Source organism: Aythya fuligula, chromosome 7, assembly GCF_009819795.1.
Source record: "Aythya fuligula isolate bAytFul2 chromosome 7, bAytFul2.pri, whole genome shotgun sequence".
NCBI lineage: Eukaryota > Metazoa > Chordata > Aves > Anseriformes > Anatidae > Aythya > Aythya fuligula.
The window spans coordinates 2,524,604-2,549,381 of record NC_045565.1 but is presented as its reverse complement, the minus strand read 5'-3'; the positions used below and the strand labels follow the sequence as shown (position 1 = coordinate 2,549,381).

The 24,778-nt window shown below is 44.6% G+C and overlaps 1 protein-coding gene across 4 annotated transcripts in view; it reads right to left on the bottom strand.

Moving 5' to 3' along the window:
* The window catches only part of ARID5B (AT-rich interaction domain 5B), a 106,658-nt gene that overhangs the window by 74,267 nt on the left and 7,613 nt on the right, over positions 1-24,778 (bottom strand). For 3 of the 4 annotated variants that reach the window (XM_032191100.1, XM_032191101.1, XM_032191099.1), the window contains one exon: positions 21,154-21,379. In XM_032191100.1, the coding sequence (XP_032046991.1) occupies positions 21,154-21,379 (226 nt within the window). Of the gene's footprint in view, positions 1-1,704; positions 1,711-15,842; positions 15,848-21,153; positions 21,380-24,778 lie in introns of those variants that run through there. The other variant, XM_032191102.1, reaches the window with a different exon arrangement.

Sequence of the window (24,778 nt, the reverse complement as noted above, 5' to 3'; positions counted from 1 at the left end):
TAATGAAGTAACAACCCCGTTAATTCTTGCCGGGTATTTAGTAGACATAAAAACTGCATTATCTACTATTTACCATTTACTACACACAGGCAGTATCTGGCTCCGTATAAAAATAACAAGCTCACTGTAACCCTCCGCTCCCCAACCATACTGCTGATTTCTTTGACACATGGAGAAGTGAGAATAATTACATTTTACTGAGTGCGTCTCATTACACTGATTTAAGTAAGATTTCCAAAGCTGCAAAAATATGCTTTTCAATTTCATTTGTTTCTAGCAATTCACTGAAGACGGTTAGTAAAACCTTCGGAAATCATCATCAATATGGACAAAAATTGTACCCTTCTCATGTGGACATTTGACAGAGGGATAATAGGGTCTAGAAACACCACAGTCAGACGTTTCTTTTCTATTTAATGTTTCCTTCTGTGCCAAACATAATATAACAGACAAGTGTTAGAGAGACATGCAGGGGGGAGCCCGAATAGACAGCTTTAAAAGAGGTCCTTAATAGAGAAGCAGTATGCTTAGTCTTCGACAACATTCAATGGCAATTTATTTGCAGCCATTTTCTCCCGTAACCTTTCACACTGGAGCAGGTAAGATAGAGCACAAGACAATTTGTCAACTGCCAGATATGAACAAAAGAAACCATTTTTAATAAGCTTCAGCAGCCCCTTGTATTTGTTTTGCAACATGTTAATAACTTTTTTGGAAGCCAATCAAAGGCGGGAGGAGCAAAAGAAGTCAAGCTGGGAAACAAAAAACCACAGTTAAACAATTTTACAGATAAACTTGAGTTATCATCCGCAGTGTAATGACGCTTAAATCCAGGAGTGGCATAGAATTAGAATTAGCATGATGCTGTTTCTTAAAAAAAATGACTGCAGTTACAAAAATGTATTTTCTCCAAGAATTTACTGTCCTTTACCTCATCCCAGCACAGGATGTACGTGGTCCCCGGGATAAACCTACTCCAGCTCCCCTTCTTCAGGGGACAGGAGTGAGCCCGTGGTGGCTCACTGAATCCCAACCTGCATCCCAACAAGGCTGACTCAAGCTGAAGAGGAGCAAAAAGAAGAAGGTGTAAAGGAAACGGGAACTACCACGCACCTTCTCCGAGGCAAAGAGGACCAAAAAAATGAATGATGTGTAGAAAAAGATGAACAAACCAACTGTGCTGAGGTTGAGCAATGCCAGAGCCTGCCTGCATGACCAGGCTTGTAGCACTACCTCTTTTTTTGTGGCACAGCCGCATTTCAGTGGAAAAGGAATCGGTCACAGGCGTGTGGTAAGAGCTCGTGGGCTGGTCAGTCCCGATCCCAAAGGCAAAAGAGGCCATACTGAGAGCTGCCTAGGAACGGCGCCTACTGATCATTGTGCTACAAAGGTCTCTGCAAGGTTAAGCTGCGACCCCTGGACCAAATGCTCCTCAGAGCTCCCAGCCCCTTTTCTAAGGGAAGCACCTTCTGGTGCGGAAGAGACGTCAGAGCACCCAAACAGGGAGGCATCAAAATCCCAACACCTTAAGCCGAAAAAATCTGACGAAGTGTTAAGCGATCTCATTAATGTTATTAAAACATAGAAAATTCCCTTGGAAAATTTCACACAGGTTTTCCCGTCTCATTGCACATTACTCATGGCCTGAGAGACGTGTGAGGAGCAAACGGAGAGAAGTAAAGCTTCTCTCGAGGCAGCTTGGACCGAGGCCTAGTCTCACTGGAAGAACGACCAGGCTTGTGGGCTTCAGTGAGAACAGGGCTGGGTCCTTTGAACTCGGTTATTGCGGCACCTGTAAGAGAGGTACAGAAGTTTCTGGTCAGAGAAGATGCACCAGGGAACAGAAGCCGACAGCCCTCCTCGTTACGGCCACGAGGAGACTCCCAGGCTTCAGCAGGCACACGCCTGCACAGTTCGCTCCCTTACCCCCAAAAGCAGATTTTGCCTCCTGAGGACTTTGCCGGGAGCCTGTTAGGCAGCGGCGGAGGGAAGGAACAGAGGCATTTGCTCTCCAAGGAAGGGGAGCAGCCTTTGAATAAGCACGGGCTCCCTGAGATGGGAACCTGCCAGCCGTCCCCACGCTCCCCCTGAGAACCAGGCGGCAGCAGGAAGCGGTTCCTGGAGCGGAGGAGCCGCGCCACCTGAATTGTCTGAAAGGGCCTCAGGTGGAGGCAGGGTGAGAAAGGATTTCAGGACGAGTTATGCCTATGAGCCGAGGAGAACAAGCGAGTATCCTCCCACTCCTTTCTCTAGGCAGACTCTTTCCAAGTTTTCAGCGAGAGCGTACGTCTCCGGCGAGTCTGCCCAGGAAGGGCCCGGCCGAGGGCTGCGACGCGCCTGGGAACGGCGGCTTCGGCCCCGCTCCCCATGGGCCTGGGCCCGACCTCCAGCAGCGAGGAAGGAAGGCTCCCGAGCAGCAAACAATCCTAACATACCACCTACCAGTCTGGAGCGTGCTCTAATAATAGATAGCGCTGTCTATTTCAAAGCACTTAAAGGACGCTAATTAGTCCTCAGGGCATTCCAATGAGGCAGGTAGATAGATAAGTATTATTTCCCCTGCTTTACATATGAAATAACCTCCTCCGAGATGTTCTGACTTGCTTAAGGCCACCGAATGAGTCACCGGGCTTTGCTCTCAGCAGGTCCTGGCTCCCAGACCTGTGCTCAGACCTTCAGCAACACCTCTTTCACCAACGCAAGTGCAAAATCTTCACTTCAAACATGGAGCGAGAGAGGAAGGAAGATCAAGGAGGGGTGATAACGCTGGGAAAAAATACTCTCTGGGAAAGGAGCTTCCAGAAGGATGACAAAACAGAGCCTTGTCTCTGCCGAGCGCTAGACACGAAATCTAGGGCAAGGACAGATGAAAAACATACTCTGATACAAAACCGTAGGAGTTTTGGGTACTACTCACTCACAGCTATTTACTGCGATTTGCCACCCCCATTAATGGCTGTTAAACAGCTTTTGGTTCTTAACCTCCAGCACGGCCGTGAGCGCTGAAGCCCGTGCCTGGGCAGCCGACAGCAGCGCTGTCACCGCCGCGCGGTGCCTACCTGTGAGAGCAGGCAGGCAGCCACGGGGCTACACTCAGATCCCTCCAGTACATACATCTCCACGCCACTGGATGTGCCTCCCAGTGACACGTTCCCTTTCAGCCCGCAGCCCCGTCCCACTGTATGGACGTGCCAGGCTCCCCAAAACACGCCCGCGGCCCCATGGCGTCCCTGTGCCCCCCAGCACTTGGTGCACCCACCTCTGAGCTCCCATCCCTGCAAATTCGGTGAACCGGGGTCCTTGGGAAAGTGAGCGCAGCGTGACAGATGCCGAGAGCACTCACTCATTGCTTGTGCTTAAAAAAAAAAATCTTAATTTTTGCTTCTACAGTGTTCGAGGACCAATCTCCAGCAGCTATCGGCTACGCAAAACATTATTAATTTATCAGAGGGGAAAAAATTATTTATGCGGTGCATTATCAATCTTAAATGGTGATGTTTAAGCACAAGTCTGATGAAGTATATGCAGTGTAACGCAGCTGCTTTGCATTTTGATTCCTTTATTTATAGACCACGGCAAATTAATAACTCAAAAATGTTGTTTCAGGCAAAGTAATGGACACACAATAAAACTATTCATTTCCTCAAAGGTCACTCTAGGAGAAGCATACATTGTTTAGAAGCCTACCAACAATGCTATTGTTCCACAGAAAAGTGAAAATATATAATAAGCAGTTAGTGCATATATCTGCATTGGAGACCCTAGGCTAATTTAAAGTGCAATCTTAAGGCAATCAATCATACTCTAAAATTACTTCATTTTCCAAACTGTTTACACTTTTTAAGTTACAAATCCACTTTCTGCTATTTCAACTCACGATTTACAGCTCCAGATTTAGCCTGCCTTGGCTTGCTGCCAAGCGCTAGTCATGAGGGAGCTAATGATCTGAACAGATCAGTGTTTTATAATGGAGAAAAGCGCATGTAAATTTCCAGTATGTCTGCAAGTAATCAAGGCATGCTGACTATAAATGAGGCGGCCTGAAATTTATTTTAGGAGAAATATCTCAAAGCCGCACTTTTTATCCGGGCCAAAAAAGAAATAATAATAATAAAAAAAAAACCCTCTCTTTTTAAAAGGTACTCCAAGATTATTCAAAATTATTCTAAATGAAACTGCTAAACAAACAGTATGTTAAAGAATAGTACAATAGCTAATTTCCTTTAGTGTTTCTATCTCGGCCAGATCATATCCTTATCATGGCAAGCTGGAACATTAAACTCTCTACTTCATGGAATCAAAACACAAGAGTGCTTCATGTTACATTATAGAAAAATGAGCCGTTCCCTACAAACAAGGTCAGATTTCTGGAATGCCAAAGGTCTACATTCAAACAGGGCCGGGAGGAGGGGAGGCTTTGCCCACTCCGCTCTCTGAAAAGCAGTGGGAAACTAGACCAGCAATTTAAATGCGTTTTAATAGCCAAAATGCTAGAAAGAGAACAAGAAGTCTCTTGGGAGACGATACTTACATTAAGCATGATCTTTATTGTTTCATTACAGTGGCATAGCCAAATAATGACTTTGTGTTACTGTACAAATAATGCCGGATCCTCATTTTCTAGCGGAAATAATTACTCTATTCTATCATATTCTGTTTACTATCAACCTACACACGCACTCCCCCTTGTAGGCGCTGGGTTGTGGTAGCTCTGGGGCTGGATTGAGAAAACTTTCAGGTTTTCTCCTGTTTTTAAAAGACCGTACCAAGGAGGCATATTCTGCCCCCAAAATGGCTTTAAGAATGGAGCTATAAATATTCTTGCATTGTACTTCATGAAATTCAATCCATCATGATGGATATTTCGGTTATAACATTATTACATGCCTAAACTCAATTGTATAATTGGATAGGGCCAGAAACAATAAGCTGGCATTGCTTTGTTACAGCATACTACAGCTTTAAAATACCTGTAATCATAAATCAACATAATTATTTGAAGCACTGTCATGAAGCAGAGCAGGAAAAGAAAAATTAAAATAAACTAGCTGGTCGAGAATCTCATTTTACTTTCTAGAGACTGAAAGTTTTTACTGGCTTTGAGTCTCACCACCGCTGCAACTGGGGAAGTCTTTCTCCTTTCTAGGTTGCCTCGGAAGGCACCTCCTGCAGAAAGCTCGCTTGTGTACAGCTTTCCAAAATGTCAGTGGAGGAGCCCCATGGCTCTGCAGCATGACAGACGTGGCTCCCAGCAGCCGGTGAGCACGGGGAGCTGGGCAGGGGGAGATCAGGGATCCCACTCCCTGCAGCCAGCCCGGTGCCTGGGGGCCCTGGGTGCTGCCCCATCCGTCGCTGCGGCACCATGGGTGACGCAGAAGACCCGCAGGGACACAGCCTGGTTTGTTGCCTGGTGGTTTCTTTTTCCTCATTGCCAAGTAACTGGCAGTGGGAGCTGGCCCCCAAGACACCCCAGCCAGCTGAGGCAGTGGGTGATGCAGAGGCGAGCACGAGTCCTGCGGTGCCTCCCTGACGTACCGACACCCCGGGGTGCTTCCAGACAGAGCCCTTCTTGTTACTTTAAGAGGCAAAAGCACTGAACCTGGCTTCGGCGTTTCTTCCCTCCCTTTACCTAACGTTACGCAACGGGGCTCCAAATCTCATCTCCACCTACCTTCCAGCCATGCAGAATTTCATGCTCACTGGAGGCACTGGGCTACAGCACGACTGAAGTTAATATTAAAACATGGATTCCTCCTACAGCTTCACTGGAAAAAAAACATTGAATTTGCAGGGACGGACATCTCCAAGAACCTTCTTGTTCTGTTTTTCTTGCTGCTGTTACATTTTTTTCTTTTTTTTTCTTTTTTTTCTTCCCTTCTTTTTCTTTTGATCTTTGAAGGTCTCAGACAATGCATCTTATTACTTTTGATACCTATGTGAAGAATGCAAAGTCTTTCACAAAGATACTCTCTTGGCCAAGTGCTTTATGGCTATCAGGGCTCAGCAACATGCAGTTTTGTGCACATGCACACATCCTCACAGCTTCATCATAGATAACTACGTGTACATACATACACACTAAATACGGTACAGTTACTGTAATGTGATAAAAAAAAAAACCTTACTTTCTCAGTCAACTTTCATTCTCGTGCACTGGGACATCAAAAATTGGAGAAGCAGATGAAAATAGGTGAGACCTGAATTTCCTCAGTCAAAGAGTAAGAGGAAGAAAAAACCCTTTCTCTTTAAATACGTCTAAAAGAAGCAAAAAAAAGGGGAAAAACAGATCTGGGGGCAGGAGGAGAAGGTAAGTCAACTCAAACTCAGCAAAAGTTACCAAAAAAGAAGAGACAAATAAGTGATGTGAACAATTTTTGAGAACAAAAAAAGCAGTTGGTATCATCAGAGCCGGTGTCACAGGGTGCTATTAAACAGCACAAACATTCAGTCTCAGTCCCACTGAGTCACCCAGAAAAGCTGGCTCTCAAATAATGAGGCTGATGGAGGCCGAGGTCCCGTTCTACTTTTCTTTACTCCAACTTGGAATTGCTGTACAGTTACGATACAGAATGTCAGAATACAATAAACAGAGCTGAAAAAGGGAAAGAAAACAATTTTTTCCCCTACAAGTCAGGTTCAGTGCTTTTGCCTATTAAAGTAACCAAATATGTTCTCTCTGAAATCAAAGCCAAAAGGCAGCATGCCAGACACAGTTAACAGATAAATCAATGTTCCCGAAGGGCGGGCTTTTTTGTTTTGGGGGGTTTCTGCCTGACAACAATCTTGCGGCGAGCAAACAGAACACCCACCACACATCTTGTCAATCTACTCACATGAAACAGGAAAGGAAAAGCGAATACTTTTGAAGATCTGTGCGCTGTTTGGAAAAACTTCATGTTCTAACCTCTCTGTCAAAGGTCACACTTTTCATAGCTATGAAGTCTGCAGCTATTGTAAAGCCCACTACATATAATGTGTAATTGCAGTTAATTTATCACTAAGGTTATTGTACGCTAGCTGGGAGTTTGTAAACAAGAATGAATCACAGGTTTCATTTTTGTGTCCCTTTCAAACTGGAAGACCTAACAGTTTCCTGTTCCAACATACAAAATAGTATTGCTTCTATAAACCCGCTCCAGTCTCCTTGCCAGCAGTTTCCATTTAATTAAACTGACAGCAAAACAGGGCCCTTGCTAATGTGATCCAGACCAGTTTTCCTTCAATGTAAACTCTCAGGCATGAAATTACATCTGAAACAGACACAATAATCTCTCTATATCTTAGTCATAAGTTTAATCTATACTAAAATAACATTTTCTTTGTCTATATTGAAGTCTGTTTTAGGATTCGGTGATCTTTTCTCCTTTTCCCAGTTGAAGTTCAGGGAATTATTCAACTTTCACCTTACAGTCAATTCAGAATTTTCTTCTTGCCTGCAATTTATACATTCATTGTTGGTTTCTAGGTCACGGGTAGCACAATGACCTCGCAAGCGAGAAACCAGTTTCAGGACCTACTTCAAACTTTCACTTTCTGGGAGCGGAACAGGCTGGCAGCCTTAGAAAACCAGCCCGCAGCCACTTAAAGCAATCTGACTTTCCTGAGCTGGCAACCTGATCGTTCGCACGGATCCTCAGGTCAACTAGCTGTGAAGAAGAAAACTGATGGGATTTGTACGTAGCTTCAATAAAACGAAGGTGGGGTTGGTTGTTTGTTCAGTGACCCGTGACGTTTTACTCTAGCCTAGTCATTCTCGCCAGGACACAACCGATGCACAAATTCCTGCAGCGCCCAGGAAGATGAGAACAAGGCAAAGAGTAGGTCTTTGTCACCCCGTGACCACTGCGCTCACGATGACCAGCTCGATGAACTGCGGGGTGCACTGATGCCAGACTGAAGTGAGATGGGGATCTCTGAGGCAGGCAAAGCATTTTGTTGCTGGCCCCCATGCTGCCTTCTCCTGCTCCAGCAGCGGGACCTGCCTGGGGACACTACAGCCCCTCTGCAATTCAAGCCTGAAATAGGAGAGAGCTTTGAAATCCAGAAAGGGACGGTGTCAGAGTGTGAAACCTGCAGAACTCACCACTAGTAGGGGAAGGGCAAATAACCCTTCTTGACTCGCTCAAGCCAGAGTGTGGCACGGCCAGGACCTCGCTGTGCCTGCCAAGCCACACCTTTCCACTTGATAGGACAGAGCAGCTTTATCTCTGCCCGCTAAACAGCGATTGCAAAAACACTCTCCTGGGCTCGCCACCCAACCTGGCAGCAAGTCCACAGAGGGGTGTCGCAGAGCAGCTGCCCCTCCTCGCTGCCCTGAGGAGTCCGTGCCTTCCGAAGGATGGTAGGTGAACTGACTCTGTTAAAGAAAAGCCTGAAGCTATCCTGAAAACAGGCGTTGAGTGAAGTTTCAGCACCACCAAGTTTTTCCAACAAGCTGTACGGAAGGGTACGGGTACAGGTACAGGTAGCTGAAGCTCCTCTCTTCCAGCCAGCATGCCCTGTGAGCTGGGTTGAGCTCGAAGCTCTCCTTATACTACCTGTGACACTCAGCACGTCGTGGGCCCAAGGACTTTTGTTTCCTGTGAGCTTGTGCTCCAGCTGGAAATACAATGACCATAAAAAGCGCAAGTGACAAAACCACTGTAAAAACAAGAGAAAACTAAACCACAGCTTATTTTGCTTATTTTCCAAACGTTCGACTTGCCCAACCAAACCTCTGCAAAACCTTTGTTACCTTCCCAACTAGAAATCACTGCTGCCCAAGAAATGTTTCAGGATTTTAAGTAGGAAATTTGCCGTCTACCCAGCAATATATGAATGACGCTTTCAGACAAACGTGCTCGAAGTGCTTTCAGAGCCTGGACAATATAATTTCTAAGCACTATTGTCACAATCTTCTTCTTTGAATAATAAAATTAATTGCATTGTTTTCCTAAAAAGTAGAAAGTGAATTGCTTATTTAAGAACAACAGCCATACGCTAAGCAGTCTGACATTCTTGGGGAAAAAAGAAAATTTCATTTGTGCAGCAGAAGACAATGGTTAGTCATTAGCTTGATTAGAAATCATTACAGACCCTTCTGGCAACTGCTGTTCTGCTTCACCGTTCGCGAGGGTCTCTTATTTTAGAGGCAACGCTCAACAGGTATTCTCCAGGTAAAAGCTTTGTGAGCCATTTGCTGCTGGTGGGCTGGCTCTGTCTGCAAGGTGGCAAGGGGAGAAAGGAGTCTGCCAGAGAAGAGCAGCCTTTCTTCATCCCTGCCCATCATGAAGCCACTCCCTGTGCTTCCCCAAGCCCACAGAGGCAGCAAAGAGGTGCTGTGCTGTCCAAACACCCCGCACGACTGGCCAGAAATGGGGGAACAGTTTTTCAAACTAATTTATGTGGATTTGCCCATTTGTCTGAGCACTTAAAAGTCTCTCAGCGAGGCAGAGAAACTAGCGCTAGAGTTTCTGCTGCAGAGGGTGAAAAATGTGCCTATTCCATTTGTGCAAATATGCTGGGCCCATGTTATCAAACACACAAATTCCTGTCCACGCTCTCTCCTTCCCTCCTGCGCACCCTGCCATCAAAATAGCAGGGACAAAATTGGCCTCATTTCCTGTAAATTTCATTTAGACCCAAATGTTCTTAAGTATGTTGTCAGGGTATATATTTTAAGGCTGTTATGCTCCCGTCTGATCTCCTAGCCTATGCTTTTAAGATATTAAATAGGCTTTGCCCAATAAATCACATGTTTTGTGCCTTGGAATCGCGTGGTATCTGCAATCACCGAAGGCAAAATCCTGCACCATTCACATCTGCTACGTGCAAGTCGGAGGGCCCAGGTCTAAAAATGTGAGGTGAAAAATGAGCTCCCGACCTCCCCTGCAGGGAAAGGCTCCCAGCCACCCGTGCCCCCACGGCAAGGCAGAGGGGTGCCCACGGGGCGCAGAGCTGCAGCTCCTGGAGGGGCACAGCGCCTCTCACATGTCCCAGCCCAGCCTGAAAACTAAGAAAAACGGGACTGACCCCTCCAAAACTTCGTGGGATGGCTGTCCCAGGGGCTCTTTTCCTGTTGAGGAGTGTAGTAGCTTGGTAGGAAACTCAAGGCATCCCTCCTTCTCTCACAAACGCTGAGGAGGGCTCGCACTGTCCTGCCACGCACGGTGCTCACAGGCTTGCCACCGAGCCTCGCAGCAGCAAGCCTCAACCCAAAATTTAGCCCTGAATATTGACAAGAAATGCTCCCTCACATCCTCCCTACCTGAGCTGATGGCAGGGCTCCAGTGGCACAGCACTGCCCAAGGGAACGAGCCCCCGGCCCCGCCAAGCTGAGCCTCCCCCTGTACAGGCTACGGGGCTGAGCTTTGCTGTTTTACAATAAACAGCACAAAGACAACAAACAAAACACACTCAAGAAACACGGCGGGCAAGGCGCCAGTGTTTTAAGGAACGTTCCCTTTGGAAATGAAGCCTTTTTTAGCCAAACCACTATGATTTTGTTTTAGTGACTCACACGAATGGATTCTGGATTAAGGTTTAAAAATGGGATATTTTCTCTTCTGCCTCTAGGTTCACCTCAAGACATGTGAATGAAAAAATAGCAGCAAGAATATTAGGTTGGACTTACATTCACCAGCAGGCACTAAATAGGGATCTACTAAATTTGTAAAGCTTAGCTGAAGTTTCAGATATGTAATTCTGAAAATACAATTCCTCCTAAAGTCGGGCTGGGCAAGGACCATAAAATTATAAAAAGATACTTTGTCCCTATGGACTGCGAGAAGCTAATCATTAGCCACTCATTTACAGTGTGTTTACCTGCTTATCACATTATTTTAATATGTTTCCTTTGTAGCAGCCTACCCCTCATTTCTACTATATGGGTAAAAAATAAAATAATCCAAAAAAAAAGAAAAAAAGGATCTGCCTCTAGGCAAAATGTTTTTAAAGACAAAGACATTTGCAGGATGAAAACCGAGCACACAAACAAACAAAGTGTACAGAAATTTGTGTTCGACTACTGTTGGGCAGCTGGAACGGCAGTCGCTTTCTTTGCAACAATTTTCTTCCAGTTTTTGATACAAATGACAGTGAAATGCGTACCCAGCAGCAAATTGAGAGAACTAAATTTAAAATGCACTCTCAGATCACTCTTTCATTATTATATTTTTTAAAACTTTTTTTTTTTTTTTCCAGGGTGAGAGGGGAAGGGAGAGCTTGTACCGACGTTTTGAAGTACTGTAAGTTCTTTTGCCTTTTAACAGAAATATGTAAACAAGGTGTATGGCTGTAGGGTAATGTTCTAGTCACAAAGCATTCAAGAGCCAGAGTGGAGCTATTTAAAGAATGGAGTATTCAATTCCTGGGGCCAGATGCTAGTATAAATATGAAACTATGTTCACACTGCAGATTAAATTATTTTTAGTTTCTGCATTTGAACTGCCAAAATTATTTGGTTGTGTTTTGTGTTTTTTTATATTATGCCACAGAACTTATGGGGCCACGTTTGTAAGTTTCTGAACAGAGGATTAACAACAGAGGCATAAAAGGACTTTTTCAGCTATTTTCTCTGTGCAACAGTACTAGGAGCTTATACTGACATACAAGTAAGGGTCATTCAGGGAGTAAGAAAAATAAAAACAAAGATGGAGCTAAAACATTTGAGATTCTTGAAATAGATTTTTATAGTACCTTATCATTTAATTTTCATCCCACAAAGCTTTTAATCTGGAAATACTCGGTGTGAAAGGAAAGTGGAAACTGTGGTTTTAAAATAATTGAAGAGCAAAACATGCACTAAGATGGCATTACACACAGTCTGCTGGGCTTGCCAAGAGAGCTCACACAGACACTGCTAATAATATCATGTCAAAGTCATCAGTAATTAACTAAAAAACAAATAATCAATAATCCCATGACCCTGCCACAGCACGAACATGCATGAATCCAGACAATGAAATAAACTGGGGGAGATCGAAGCAAATGCGGGCTCTGAGACTAGCTGGGTGAGGGCCCGTGGCTGCCACACGCCGCAGCCTTCCAGTCACCCACGAGGCTGACCAGGACCCCCTCTTGCTGTTGACCCCTTCACTGTTGGTTTTTTGGTCCTGTAATTATCTTTTCTCTTGGCTTCATCAGCTGGCAAGGGTAGAAAGTCCAGGACGTATCTCAAGGTCCTGATCCACCTCTTACTGTCAGGGGGATTTGTCCACCAGGACACAGAAAGTGACACAAGAAGAACTGGATGGAGGGATGGCGATGAAGCCAGAATGCCCTGGGAAAGCACCTCAGAAGGTCCAGACATAAAGCCAGGAGTGTCAGTCTGCGAGAAGGATGAGCAGAGGCTGCAGCGTGGTCAGTCAGGAGACCTCCTGCAGCACTGAGGAATGTGGACTTACTGCGCAGACTTGCTCTGCACCGGGCTGAACATGCATATTTTGCCGATGACTTACGAGAAGGATGAGGCCAGAAACGCAGCACAGCTGGCTGGGGGAAGACGTCCTGCTGCAGCCCGCCTAATATCGGGACGTGTGAGCCGACACTAAGGACCTGCGGAGGCTCTGCCACCGCCCCGATGCAGGAAGGCAGGGGACACCAGGCTCAATTACAAACAGGTGACACGGGACGTGCTGAAAGCTGAACATGCTCTTGAATATCGCGCCAGGTTCAGGCCCCGGTTCCTAATTAACTGTGCTTATCAGGCAGGGATCTGGTATCACAACAGCAAAGCCTCCTTTCGGCAGACAGGCTGACAATCCCAACCTGCCCTGGGTATCTGCAGCCTGCTTTCAAAATGCATCAGCCTGCACTCTCAAGAAACCTGGGACCAGAACATCTGGGCCTCGGTTGTTTTGTTTCTTCAGTAATAAAATGTGAAAAAATGATGCAGCTGTGGACAAAACGTTCAGAAACACACCCCAGCTACCTCGTCGTACTTTACCTGTTTTCCTCTCACAGGAGCAGAGCAGGACATGAGGGAACCTGGAGCAGGCCAAGAGGGAACGTTTCCCTCTTTTTTTTTTTTTTTTCCAATTGTATTTCCAATTTGTTATAGGATCCTTGAATTGTACAACACATGGGGATCTATTCCACTCCTGACACACATGCCTAACTCCCCCCGGCACTAACGGGAATGGCGAACATGTTGCAAGAGGAGAATTGCCCCCTAAAACTGCAGGAGTGTGAACGAGGTTGTAAATATATCTTGAGGTTCTGGTAACATTAGAAACCAGCCTAGCATCTTTCTCATGGTTTATTATGATATCACCAAATCCCCTCCACGTATTTATAGCCTTGTAATTCACAATTATTCTGGGTCCATAAATGTTTTTGGCATCTGAATGTAGAACTGATACTATTATTTCACATATTATGGTACTGTCCGTGAATGCTAAATTTATTCCAGCAGAGACTCCTGGAGTTCATTCATCAGATATTTTATGCTACTGTTCTTTTAATGATTCATTTATCCTTAGTAATATTTGTATTCTGAAGTGTGGCGTCTCCAGCCGACAGCACAATGCTCTGCTGAATTATCTTTTTCTTTCACAGCATAACAAAGTAGAGCACAGTCAAATTGAAGATGGCCTTTAGTACACTGTCAGAACAATACTGCTTACCAAGCATATCCAGACACATTTCTCAAACCACATGTAATGCTCTGGCTGCCAACATGCTCATAAAGTCATTAACCAGCATCTTAAAATGAGGGTGTGATACATATATTTAAATGTTTAGGAAAATCAAATGTGTGCTCTGCTAGAAGCTTATTTTGAATTTCAGTGTCTACATCTATCAATTATGCAGCAGCGTGCAGATGTAAAAATTCACCTTGATTTTTCACAACCTGCTAAAATATCCTCCTGCTAAAATAATACACATTATCTATCACTAGCAGCAGCTTCTTTACGGTGTTAAGTATTTGTCCTTCACAATGTAACAGAGCAAGAGAGACCCAAGCTCGAGCTTTACAGCGCTAAGGATTCATTTTTACAAGCAAATTATTATTAGCAATAAAATTAAGGAGGAACTTATTTTACATGGTAGAGATTTCACTAAATGAAGTAAATAAAGGTGGTGCCACAGCACTCTCCTGTACGAAACCTATCCAGTCACAACTCAAGCTGTTACATTTTTTTAATATTCATTTCTCTGCCACCCCCAAACTGCACTCCCATTCAAACACCTACTAGGCTGGGTGCTCAGTAGGGCAGCACACAGCGCCAGGCAGGTTCAAGGCAGTTCAGGATTTTGTGAAAAGAGGAGAATGGGGAGAAAAAGCAAGATTCACGCAGTGCTCCCAGGCAAAGGCGACCGCAAGGGCTGTGGCAGCGCAGAATTACAGCCCAGGAAACGACCAGGCAGGAAAGAGAGGACGTCCTCGGGGCCCACCCAGCCGTGCCGCAGTTATGTGGGTGCTCAGCTTGCCATCTCCACGCTCAGCCGGGCTGGGCTGGCTGCGTGGGCAGGATACAACACAGGGAAAAGGTGCTGGGGGTCTGTGGGGGACCTGCAGCTCTGAGCAGCAGCCGTGGCACACGAAGGACAACGTCGATCACCTCCGTCGTGGTGCTGGGCAAGGCACGCTCAGGGACGCAAAACAAGTCCCAACCTGGGTCCCCTGGGATCCAGAAACAATATGGGCAGGGACGGAAATGAGAGGGAAGGCTGGGGAGGAAAACAGCACCCTCTAAAATCAAAAGTGGAAAAAGAAAAAAAAAAAAAAAAAAAAAAAGAAAAAGGAAAAAAAAAAAGCAGACATTGAGATAAAGTCAGATTTGAAGCACAGCAGCGCTGCAGCAGGAGGCACACGTTTCCAGTTACTGAACAAAACCTCATGGTCAGTAAGAATTAAATGTAAGATCCAACAGTGACTAGAAGGGAAAAAATCCTGGAGAGCAGACACATGTGGGTTATTACACAGCCTGGCAAGGTCAATCTCGGTGCTAAAAACAGACAAAAATAAAGAAAGCCGTCAAACATTTTTAAAGGGACACTGTCCCACGCTGGCCGCTCTCGCACGCTCGGCGGACGGTCGATGTTTTTCATCTACTGATTTTGCAATTACACAAAATACCAGAGGCTGCAACAAAACTCCCCTTAATGGTGCAAGCTGCAGAGGAGCGTGGGGCAGCTCCCCCCAGCTTCTCGAGGCGCCACGATTTAACTCTTCCCCCTCTCCTGCCCTGCAGCCCCGATTTCTCCCCTGGTGTTTGGGAGCAGCCCAGGGCCGCAGCTGCAAATGGCAGTGCTCCACGGCACCGACAAAGTGCCCTGTCATACCGAGACAGGGCTGGAAACGCTGACACAGTGCCGAGCGCTATCAGCGCCCTTCTGATAATCGCCTTAGCTTGCTCCTGCCGCAGGAAGGGGGGGGCAGGGAAAGGCACCGCGATCGAGGGGCTACCCCAAGAGAAGTTCTGTGGGATCCCGGTCGCGTTTCGTGGCAGAACTTGGGCGTTTCAAAGACCCAAATACCCACCTCCTCCATTCCTGGGGGCAGCACCGCCACCCCCTTCTGTAAGAGCTTCACGGCAGGGCAAAGTTTGAAAAGAAATCCCAATTTTATCTCTTTGATAAGGCACACTTGAAGTTCGAGACGTGTGGTGTTAAAACTCCTTTCAAGAGCCACAAATAGATGAGGCTCAACACAATCCAGTGGTGAGAGAAAAGCTTCCAGAGCCTGTGCTGTGTATTAAAATGTTTTTGTCACCCCCATACGCTTCCTCAGTAATGAAGCAGGCTGTCACCAGAGAAAGGAAGAAATTAACAGCACTTAAATCATCCCAGCATCGTTTGGGCAAACACGTGGCCTCAGGAAGGTCCAGGGGGCTACAGACAGCCCCTGAGGACCCCACCAGCCTCCTCCGAGAGGGAGCCCAAAGATGCTGCTGGGTGTAGGGTCACCCCCAGGAGAAAGTCAGGTGTTAGCACAGGATTACCGGGGCTACGCTGCACCTCACAACAGCACCACCCTTCAGCATTCCAAACGCAGCCAGCAACTGAAGCCAACAACCACGAGGTACTTGAAACCAACTGGCTAACAACCCAAAAAATGACCATTTACCTTGCCCTGTTCGTGCGAGGCCAAAGTTGCCTGCCTGCTCAGCACTTCAGGTTATCTCCGATAACGAACGTGTTAACACTGAAGGCAATTGAACCAAAGGATGTAGGAGCAGAGGAAGCCTTCCTGCTCCGCAGAGCAGACCCAGCACTGCCCCGCAGGTGCTCTTGCTCTGCTGCAGTGCTGCCGGCACGTGCAGGCACAGGAGAAAGCACCTCGGCCCCTTCCCCAGGGGAGCCGTCCTCCTCTCAGGCTCCTCAGGGCACAACAGACACGCCATGAAATAGCCTCATCTGTGGCAAAAGAGCTCTATCAGTGGGGCTGGCTGAAATGAGATAGAGAGGTCACTCTGACCCACGAGACAAAAGACCAACATACAGTGCACAAGGGCAGAGAGGGGAAAATGGGATAATGGGACACTCACAGGGGCTTTATCAAGATCAGAACGGCGTTCAGTCAGGGCAACGGGGACAGGAAGGCACAAGGAGGAGGCACAAAGTGCAGGCAGAAGGAAGGGAAGAGAGTTAGAGGCACGGGGCACTAAATACCCAAAGTAGCTGGACTCTGAATGGCTAACAATTAGCTGGTCAGAAAATTACTGCGTCGGGCTAAGGCAGCAGCACATGACAAACAATGAAAAAGGAGAGTCAGCGTCAGTTCAGAAGTCCCCACAAGTGTCTGAAGGCAGCACAGCTGCAGATGATCAGTTTTGATAGCATTACGGTTTGACTACGTTACGAGCTGATAATCTTCATCTGGAGAGGTTGTGCCTGCTGCAACACCCCTGCCTGTGGAGTCAGCTCAGGGCCTGCTGGGGCCGGGCAGCGGCCCTGCTCTGCTCTGCTCTGCTCCTCCTTCCACACTCGCTGCCACCTGCCCGGCATCACCCCGTTTACACGGGCACACAGCCTGGTACTGGGCACCCAGGATCTCCCAGCTGTGCCAGCTGTGAGACTGGTACAGAGCCGAGCTCAGAGGGTGAGCCAGTCCTGTGGCACAGCCCCTGCCCGGCAAGCTCCACGGTTCAAAAGAGCAAAGTGCAAAAGAGCGAAGCAGAAATAACCACTGGGAAACCAGCTAGGGACTGGGGGAGGGCAACTGCCAAGCCATGGCCCTCAGCTAGAAGTAGCACTAGGTTTTCCTGGATTTCACTGAGAACAAAGATCCTAACTCTACCCCCAGACACAATATCTGTGGGGAACGAAAGGCAAGACAGGGATAATTCCTAAATTTTCTTCAAGCTCTTCCTTAGTGGATCCAAACTAAGGTGCAAAAACCGCAGCAAAGCCTTCAGCGAGCCCCAAAACTTGGCCATCCATCAGTAATGCCACCAGCATGGGAACATGCTCAGCCTTCTGCCACCTCCCTGAGCCCGGCACGGGGCGCTGGCTCCTCGGCTACACCCAGCCAGCAGCTCAGCACAGCTGAGCCCAAACCTGCAGAGCCTGCGAGCGCTGAATTCAGTCATCCTCCCCTCCGTCTCTTCTCTCAATTTCAGCTCTGACTCCTCTATCTTTTATTTCTTTTTCTAAAGACACATTTAGAGATGAAACCATTCATAACTGCCTATCCACAGACAGTTTGTGGCAGCATAATTGACAATGAGTCTGCTGCAAAAATGAAAATGCTGTTTTAATAACCTTGGCCTAAAATACATTCTGTTGTATGCCTCAAAGGGTTTCAATAAAAAGTCAACCTGTAGAGACATATTTTCTTGGCTTAAACAACAATCCAAAGCATATAAATGTAGTCCAACTATAATGACATATTTATAGGCCAATAAAGCTTACACTGCAGCTTTCATACTTCACTTAAAGGAAGTCTGTAAGAAGCAGTGTTATATAAAATAATTTGAATTTTTGTCGAACTATAGCCCAAGGAATACAAATATGCAACTTTGCCATATTTAACTGATAGTGTTTACATTGCTTAGTTGCTAAAAATTTTGTAAAATGAAATAATTCCTCATTTGGTGACTTCCCACTGGTTTACCAAATATGGGTATACAAGTCCATTTATTACAAAGAAAAATCCCCTAAATAATTCTAAAGACAAAAATAAATAACTAGAGGCCTTAGTAGTGAATGATTTAATCAGACCAATTCTTCTGGAAAAACAGGTTCTCATGTTCATTATGAATAATACATTCCTGAGCAACTCTATTTTTATATGCTGCATTGTTGTTCTTTGTTTTTCTCAACATTTGAAAGAAATATTCGGAAAGCTATGAATAGTCTTAAGATTTAAACTGCTAGCATTCAATATTGACATATTTGTAGAAAGGGAAAGAATGTATAACATAAATATCTCAAAATGCAGAAAGAAATAATTCTTAAAAATAATTTCTCAGGCTGAAATCTTGAAGCTTACCAAAAGAAAAAGGAAAAAAAAAAAAAAAAAGAAAGAAAGAAAGAAAGAAAGCAAGCCATTGCTAGATCTTTTATTTAATACAGTCCTAAGGAAAAGTTCTGCATAATTTACTAGTGATGAGAACAATGCCATTTTACAGAAAAAGAAAATCTGCAAAAAACAATGAAGGAAAAGAGAGAAAAAAAAAAAAGAAAAAGACAAGTGCAAAAAAATAGACTAGAGAAGAAAGAAAGAAGAAAAGGAGAACAAAAAGACGACAGAACTACATCATTTGAATTAGGGTCAACTTTCAATTCTAGGTGCATAGTTTCTCTGGGTTGTGCATTAACCAGGCCTTATTTTTGTCCAAGCAAATGCCACAGAGCATATGGTACAATGTATAAGCTGCTCATACACCAAGGCCCCGCTTTGCCTGGTTATTGTTTAAAGCTACCCTGCTCCCAACAGTAACAGGTTTAATTAAGTATATTCATACAGCGCCACTCCTGTGGTTCTGTATCAGCCATGTTTTCATTTCATCGGGGTTCCTTCACCCTCCACCACTTCTGGATAGTTTGTGAAAACTGATTTTGTTTCTTCTGTAAAGTTTTTTGAGGGCTTTAGTAGGGATATAATTTCCTATTACCTTCTGCAGCTTGGTACAAAAACACCTAGTAGGAAAAAATTCAAACTCTAATCACTTTTATGGGATTTTTCTGTAATGGAAACATGCAGTTTCATTGGAAAAAAGGGGTCCACGAGATCACCTTGTTTATGTAGGCCTTTTCAACACATGTCTCAGCAACTGCCTCATCTACAGTCAGGGTTACATGTGAACATCACTAGCAGACTCGTGCATGGCCTGACAGACTAACACAAGAAGGGGTTTGTTCCCTTCAAACCTTCTTGCCTGTCAGCTGCAGATCTTCTTGAACCCTTGGTTTTACTCCCACCAACCAGCCATGAAGAAGAAACAGCAATCATAATCAAACATTAGTCAAAACACCCTTTTCTACTAAAAAAAAAACAAAAAAAAAAAAACACAACAAAACACCAGGCATAAAGCCAGAGCCACCGACAGAAATTGAGCAACATTGGAATGTGGGTTATCAAAATTATAACATATAGTTTGGATTCCATAAGCATTTTCAGTAAAACCCCTACTTCCAAAGGGCTTAATATGCAACCATAAGCTTTAGGCTTAAAGATAATTTTCTTTGGCTTCTAGGGTGGGTAACAGCAGTTTTATAACTTACCACAAGGGCCTTCTTGTTAGTTAGAAACACAACCAAGAAAACATTAACACACAAAGTTCTATCTGAAAAGCATTGAGATTCTTTTAACACAAGAAACAAACACAAATAAATGTAGTATGCAAAGAAGATGCCAGGGCAGTATCAGAGAAAATCACTGCATGTAATTCTGAACCAGAAGAAACCACATGCAAAAGCAAAGGAAAAGAGAAAGAATTGCATTGGTCTTTTTTTTTTTTTTTTTTTTTTTTTTCCCTGGAGAGGTAATGAAAAGTAAGATCAGCTTTCAATTGTAATTTAATCTTCCAACCTACATCTCTAATGGTGAAATGCAAGATTGACAAAATCGCTTTACCATTTGGTAAGATCAGAAAAACGAGATGCAGAAGATAAATCCTCCAAGACAGATCTTCAGCACAGTGTAAATTGCCTTCAACGCCAACACAGTTGTGCCATTATGAAACCAAACTTGGCCCTGTATCTCCTGCTCACGTAGGTACAAAAGCATTTGTTCACATGCATCAGCCTTAACTTTTATTTTCTTACCTTTCAACCATTTATGCCCTAAATTTGTCTTTAAACTCAGAACGTTTGTTAAAAGTTTGGTTCAACGGAGAACCGTGCCTGGGATAACAGCTACCAGGCAGCCAAGGTCCTAATACCACAAATAGGCATGTTTACCATCTCCCTTGGAGAGGCCACCCACCACAATTTCAGAGATCTGAGTGTCTTAGAGGTGTGAAAGCAGTCACAGAGCTGCAAGTCTGTTTGCAACCATCCAAAGTAGCAGAGCTACCATATCGCTCCCTAAAAACAGCCAGGAAAAAAAGCGCGTCTGTCGAGTACAAACCACAGCCAGAGAACAGCGGAGCACTTGCAGAAGGCCTAAGCTGTGTAATAACGTAAATATTAGAAAAAAAAAAACAAAAAAAACACACAAGGCTGACAAGAAAACGCATGAGCTACAGAGCAGTCTCTGAGGAAATAGTGGACATCTCCCTACTGAATAAAACACAAAGCTGATCGTAGAGAGCCAGGACAAACACTAAAAATTGGAAACAATCCTGCACTTCCAAGAAGATGGGATTTAAGAAGTGAAAGGCCTTTGGTCTCTCCTTCCTTCCTTGTGTAGGAAGCCTAGAGGAGATGCGTCATATTTCTTTCGCCATGATGCACAGCTTTGACGTGACCCCAAGGCAAGCCTGTGTTCCCATATTCAGGATTTGAGCCTTAGAACTACCTCGGTGATACCTCTACAGAGTAGACAGGTAGTACAGAGTTGCCCCACATTAATCTCCAAGGAGCCAAGATGCAGGGCAAGCAAGCCTGCAATGAGCTCACCACCAACACCCATCCAGCTCAAGTATCTCATCACCACACCTCTGCCCGAAGCACAGATATACCCTGGGAATCGGCGACGGCTTGGCAGGATTGGGCTCATCCGCCTCCAAAAGACAACTGAACACAAGCCCCTCCTCAGAGGAGAAAGCAAGGGACACTTACCGAGGTCAGCCTTCTCCTTTAGGATGTCTTTGAAGTTCAAGCCACTGTTGAGCGTGGATTGTCTATACCTCATCAAGGCCTCCTTCTGTCCATTCTTCCCCACGTCCATTGGCTTAACCGGCTCAGCCCGGAAACCACACTTCCACTTGGAGAAATCGGACTGGGCCCATTTTGCCAAGTCTTCGAGCTTCACAGTGACTTTCTCTGAAACAGCAATAACTTCGTCCTGCAAGAAACAGTCAGACGAGAATGCAAAATGTCATGCAGGGCTCCACAATGGCTGATAAACTCTTAACGCCACCCCCCAAAAGGCTGTTGGAAAAGCCTGTCTTGTTGTTGGCAGATTAATTTTCCTGTGACACAGAATACCTAATAGTTCATTTACTCCTCCTGCCACCTAAGTGGAAATATTAGTTGTTTACTTGAAGCAACTATACATAATCTAGAGACAATTTCTACGACCAGGGCAATGATCCTAAAAGGCATTTGAAATACAGGTTGCCAAATCACATTCTGTATAACCGAAAGCCTTGAGGGAAAGTTTGTTTTTTAGGTGCAATTAGCTGCAAATGTAAAAATTCATGGCTGGATGACTAATGGTTATAGCTAGTCCTGAAATAAATGGACTAAGTAAATCTCAGATTCTTGGAACTCTGACTCACCAGAAAATTCCTGTGTTTATGGTACATTTTCCCTTGGCTTATACACAAATATTGAATTTAACTTTTGTCCTAAAAATTAAATAAAACTGTGATGTAATCCCAAAAGAAATACTACATAAATGTTATGTGCTTCCCACCAAAAGAAACTTGCACATTCTCATGTTTCTGAAAACCCTTTTCAAGATCAGAAGAGAACTGTAATTTTTTTCCCTTCTTAAACATACATTCTAAGAAAAGCACTTAAATCTAGTTTAGCCTCCAGAACATATACTTGAATTAAACAGCTCTAATTGCTGAATTTTATCCTTCCAGGAAACAATCAACTCCTCTCAGTCATGATGAATAAGCAGAATGTTTTATAGCTGACTGTAGTAAGCAAGGGCTCAAGAAAGCCTCAAAAAATAAACATACAAACATACATAAATATCCAGGAACATACACTCCAGATTTTTTAGTTAAAATAGCAGAAATAATTTATGTTGTAATGAGAGCTGGCTGCCCACCACACCTTGCACTCTGCACATTTCTAGCACTAAATAAGGTTACAGGTTCTTGAAATAAATAAACCAGAATCCAATTTTCCTTCCAAATAAACACAACTATTTGCGAAAGGGAGAGAAATTCTTTGAGTTATTAAACAAAGAGAAAAGCATGATTGATTCTCTCTGTGTGTTTTTTTTTTTTTTTCCACTGAACACATTCCTCAGGAAATAAAATACAGCTCAATAGGAAAAAAAAAATAATAATAATAATAAAAAAAAAGCTCTATTGTGATAAGTTACACACAGCACAAAACCTGAAGGATATCTGGTAAAAAAAGCAGATCTGATATTCCACTCTCCCTCATATAATAAAAAATCGCTTCATAAGCAGGAACCTTCATTACATTTAGTGCAGTAACATGTATTTGGTCAGAAATGAAAGGCATGCTAAGCAAGCTTGCAATAAAATCTTTTCCTTTTATCACTGCACAGCAAAAGAGCTTCCACTGAACAACAAACAATAGCAGTGATGTTTTAAACCTCTGTTTATGACAAACGTCAATACTTTGTAAACAAGTGTTGCATACTACAAAGTACAATTTCAATGGATGGTTTCACCCAATTTCATTACACCATCCACTTTGTAATAAAAAAGAAAAAAAAAAAAAGAGAGAAGCTGTAGTTGCTATCTGTGTCATAGCTATTATGTGGTGATTAATAAATGTCAGATAAAAAAAAAAAAATATATATATATATATATATATATATATATCTCAGCAGTTTGTGGATGAAGTTTTCTTTCAGGATGTTGCACACAATCACCAACCACTGTACTATTTCTAATATTAAACACTAGATCACTTTAATAAAAACCTGACTTGGAGATCAGACATGTTTTTGGTTGAAATATTATTTTCCAAATAGCTCTCATGATCAAATGATTATGATTTCAATTACTAGTTTCTTCATATCCTTTCCAAGAACTGGTATGACTAATTTTGGCTGGCATACAAAGTAAGCTGAGCAGACAATTTATTAACCAAAAGAAAAGTACAATCACTATTACATCATCAATGAATAAACTTGTTTTCCAGAATACAACCTTCACACACACACACATGATGTGTACATAGGAGGAAAAAAAAAAAAAAAAAAAAGGAAAAAAACGAAGCCCTACTGTAACACCAGTGAATTGGTGCCAGTGCAGCTGCCTTCACAAAATGGCGCTGGGTGCCTGAGCACAGAGGGGTGCCCAGGAAGGCGGCACGGAGCGGCTCTCTCTGTCACCCTGCAGCAGCCACATCCCCAAAGGTGACAGGTCCCCGTCACCCTGTGGCAGCCACATCCCTGAGGGCACAAAGCGAGCAGGGACGCCCAAGGAGGGCGGCTGGCTGCAGACCTCGTGCTCATGGCAGCTGGGCCAGGCCTCAGGCTCCAGGGAGGCGCTGCCGCGTAATGGCGGCCCTCACCTCACGGCTGTCAGCCTGTCAGGGCCGACCCTGCACCCTCCCGAAGCTGTGGCTCCCTCACCATCAGCACCCCCAAAACTGAGCTGTTCCTCATGCTGAGGAGACCCTGTTGTGGTCCTCCTGCTCACTCGAGGGCCAGGCAGCTCCAGAGGAGGCCGTTTTCCCCAGATCGTGGCACTTTGCTAACACAAGAGGTCATCTGCTCCCATGGCACCCAAACACTGGTCACCTAGCTGCTCCATCACTTTTGCTTGTCAACGTATCTGGCCACCCTTCTATACAATACACCCTTAAGCAACCTTCTCCGTGCACTGTGCTCAGGCCCAAACTGGGAGTGGCACTGGAGGTCACCCGACACGTCCAGGGCAGCCCCATTCCCCATCTGACACGAACCACCGCACACCCACTTCTGCAGCCCTTCTAGAGGAACCCTTTCAACGAGATGACAAAGGAATACAGATGTTGAATAAATAAAAACCAGGTACGCAGTGACACATGACTAACAAACCTTTAGAAGATTAAAGAAATCTGCTGTATAGCCTTCATGTCATTCATAATTATATCTCTGTGTAAACATGAAAAACCACCCACGTCGCATACAGTGCATATATATATCTAAACAAAAATCAACTTGTAGTGTATTAGCTATGCTCTGAAGTGATATGTTTATGAGGTCTCCATTGCCTGGTAAGTCTTTAATTGCAGGTTTTTTCCTGCTACACCAAAACTAGACTTACAGGAGGAAACAATGAGTGCCAATTTCAGCTCTGCTCAGGAGTGGGATTTATCTCAGGTGCCCCTTTATGGACGCTGGTGGCCGATGGGAACACTTTTCCCAGCCACAGAGTTGTCTAAATCTTGAAATAGATACTGACTATATAAAGAGGCACTTTTTCTTCTGTTTCTATAAAAGCGGGTACCTAGTCAGCCTGCAATTTCAACACATCTTAAAAGACTCCTGCGCGAAGCAGAATACTTCCATCTATTGAGTGGAAGAAGGGGAGATGGTTAA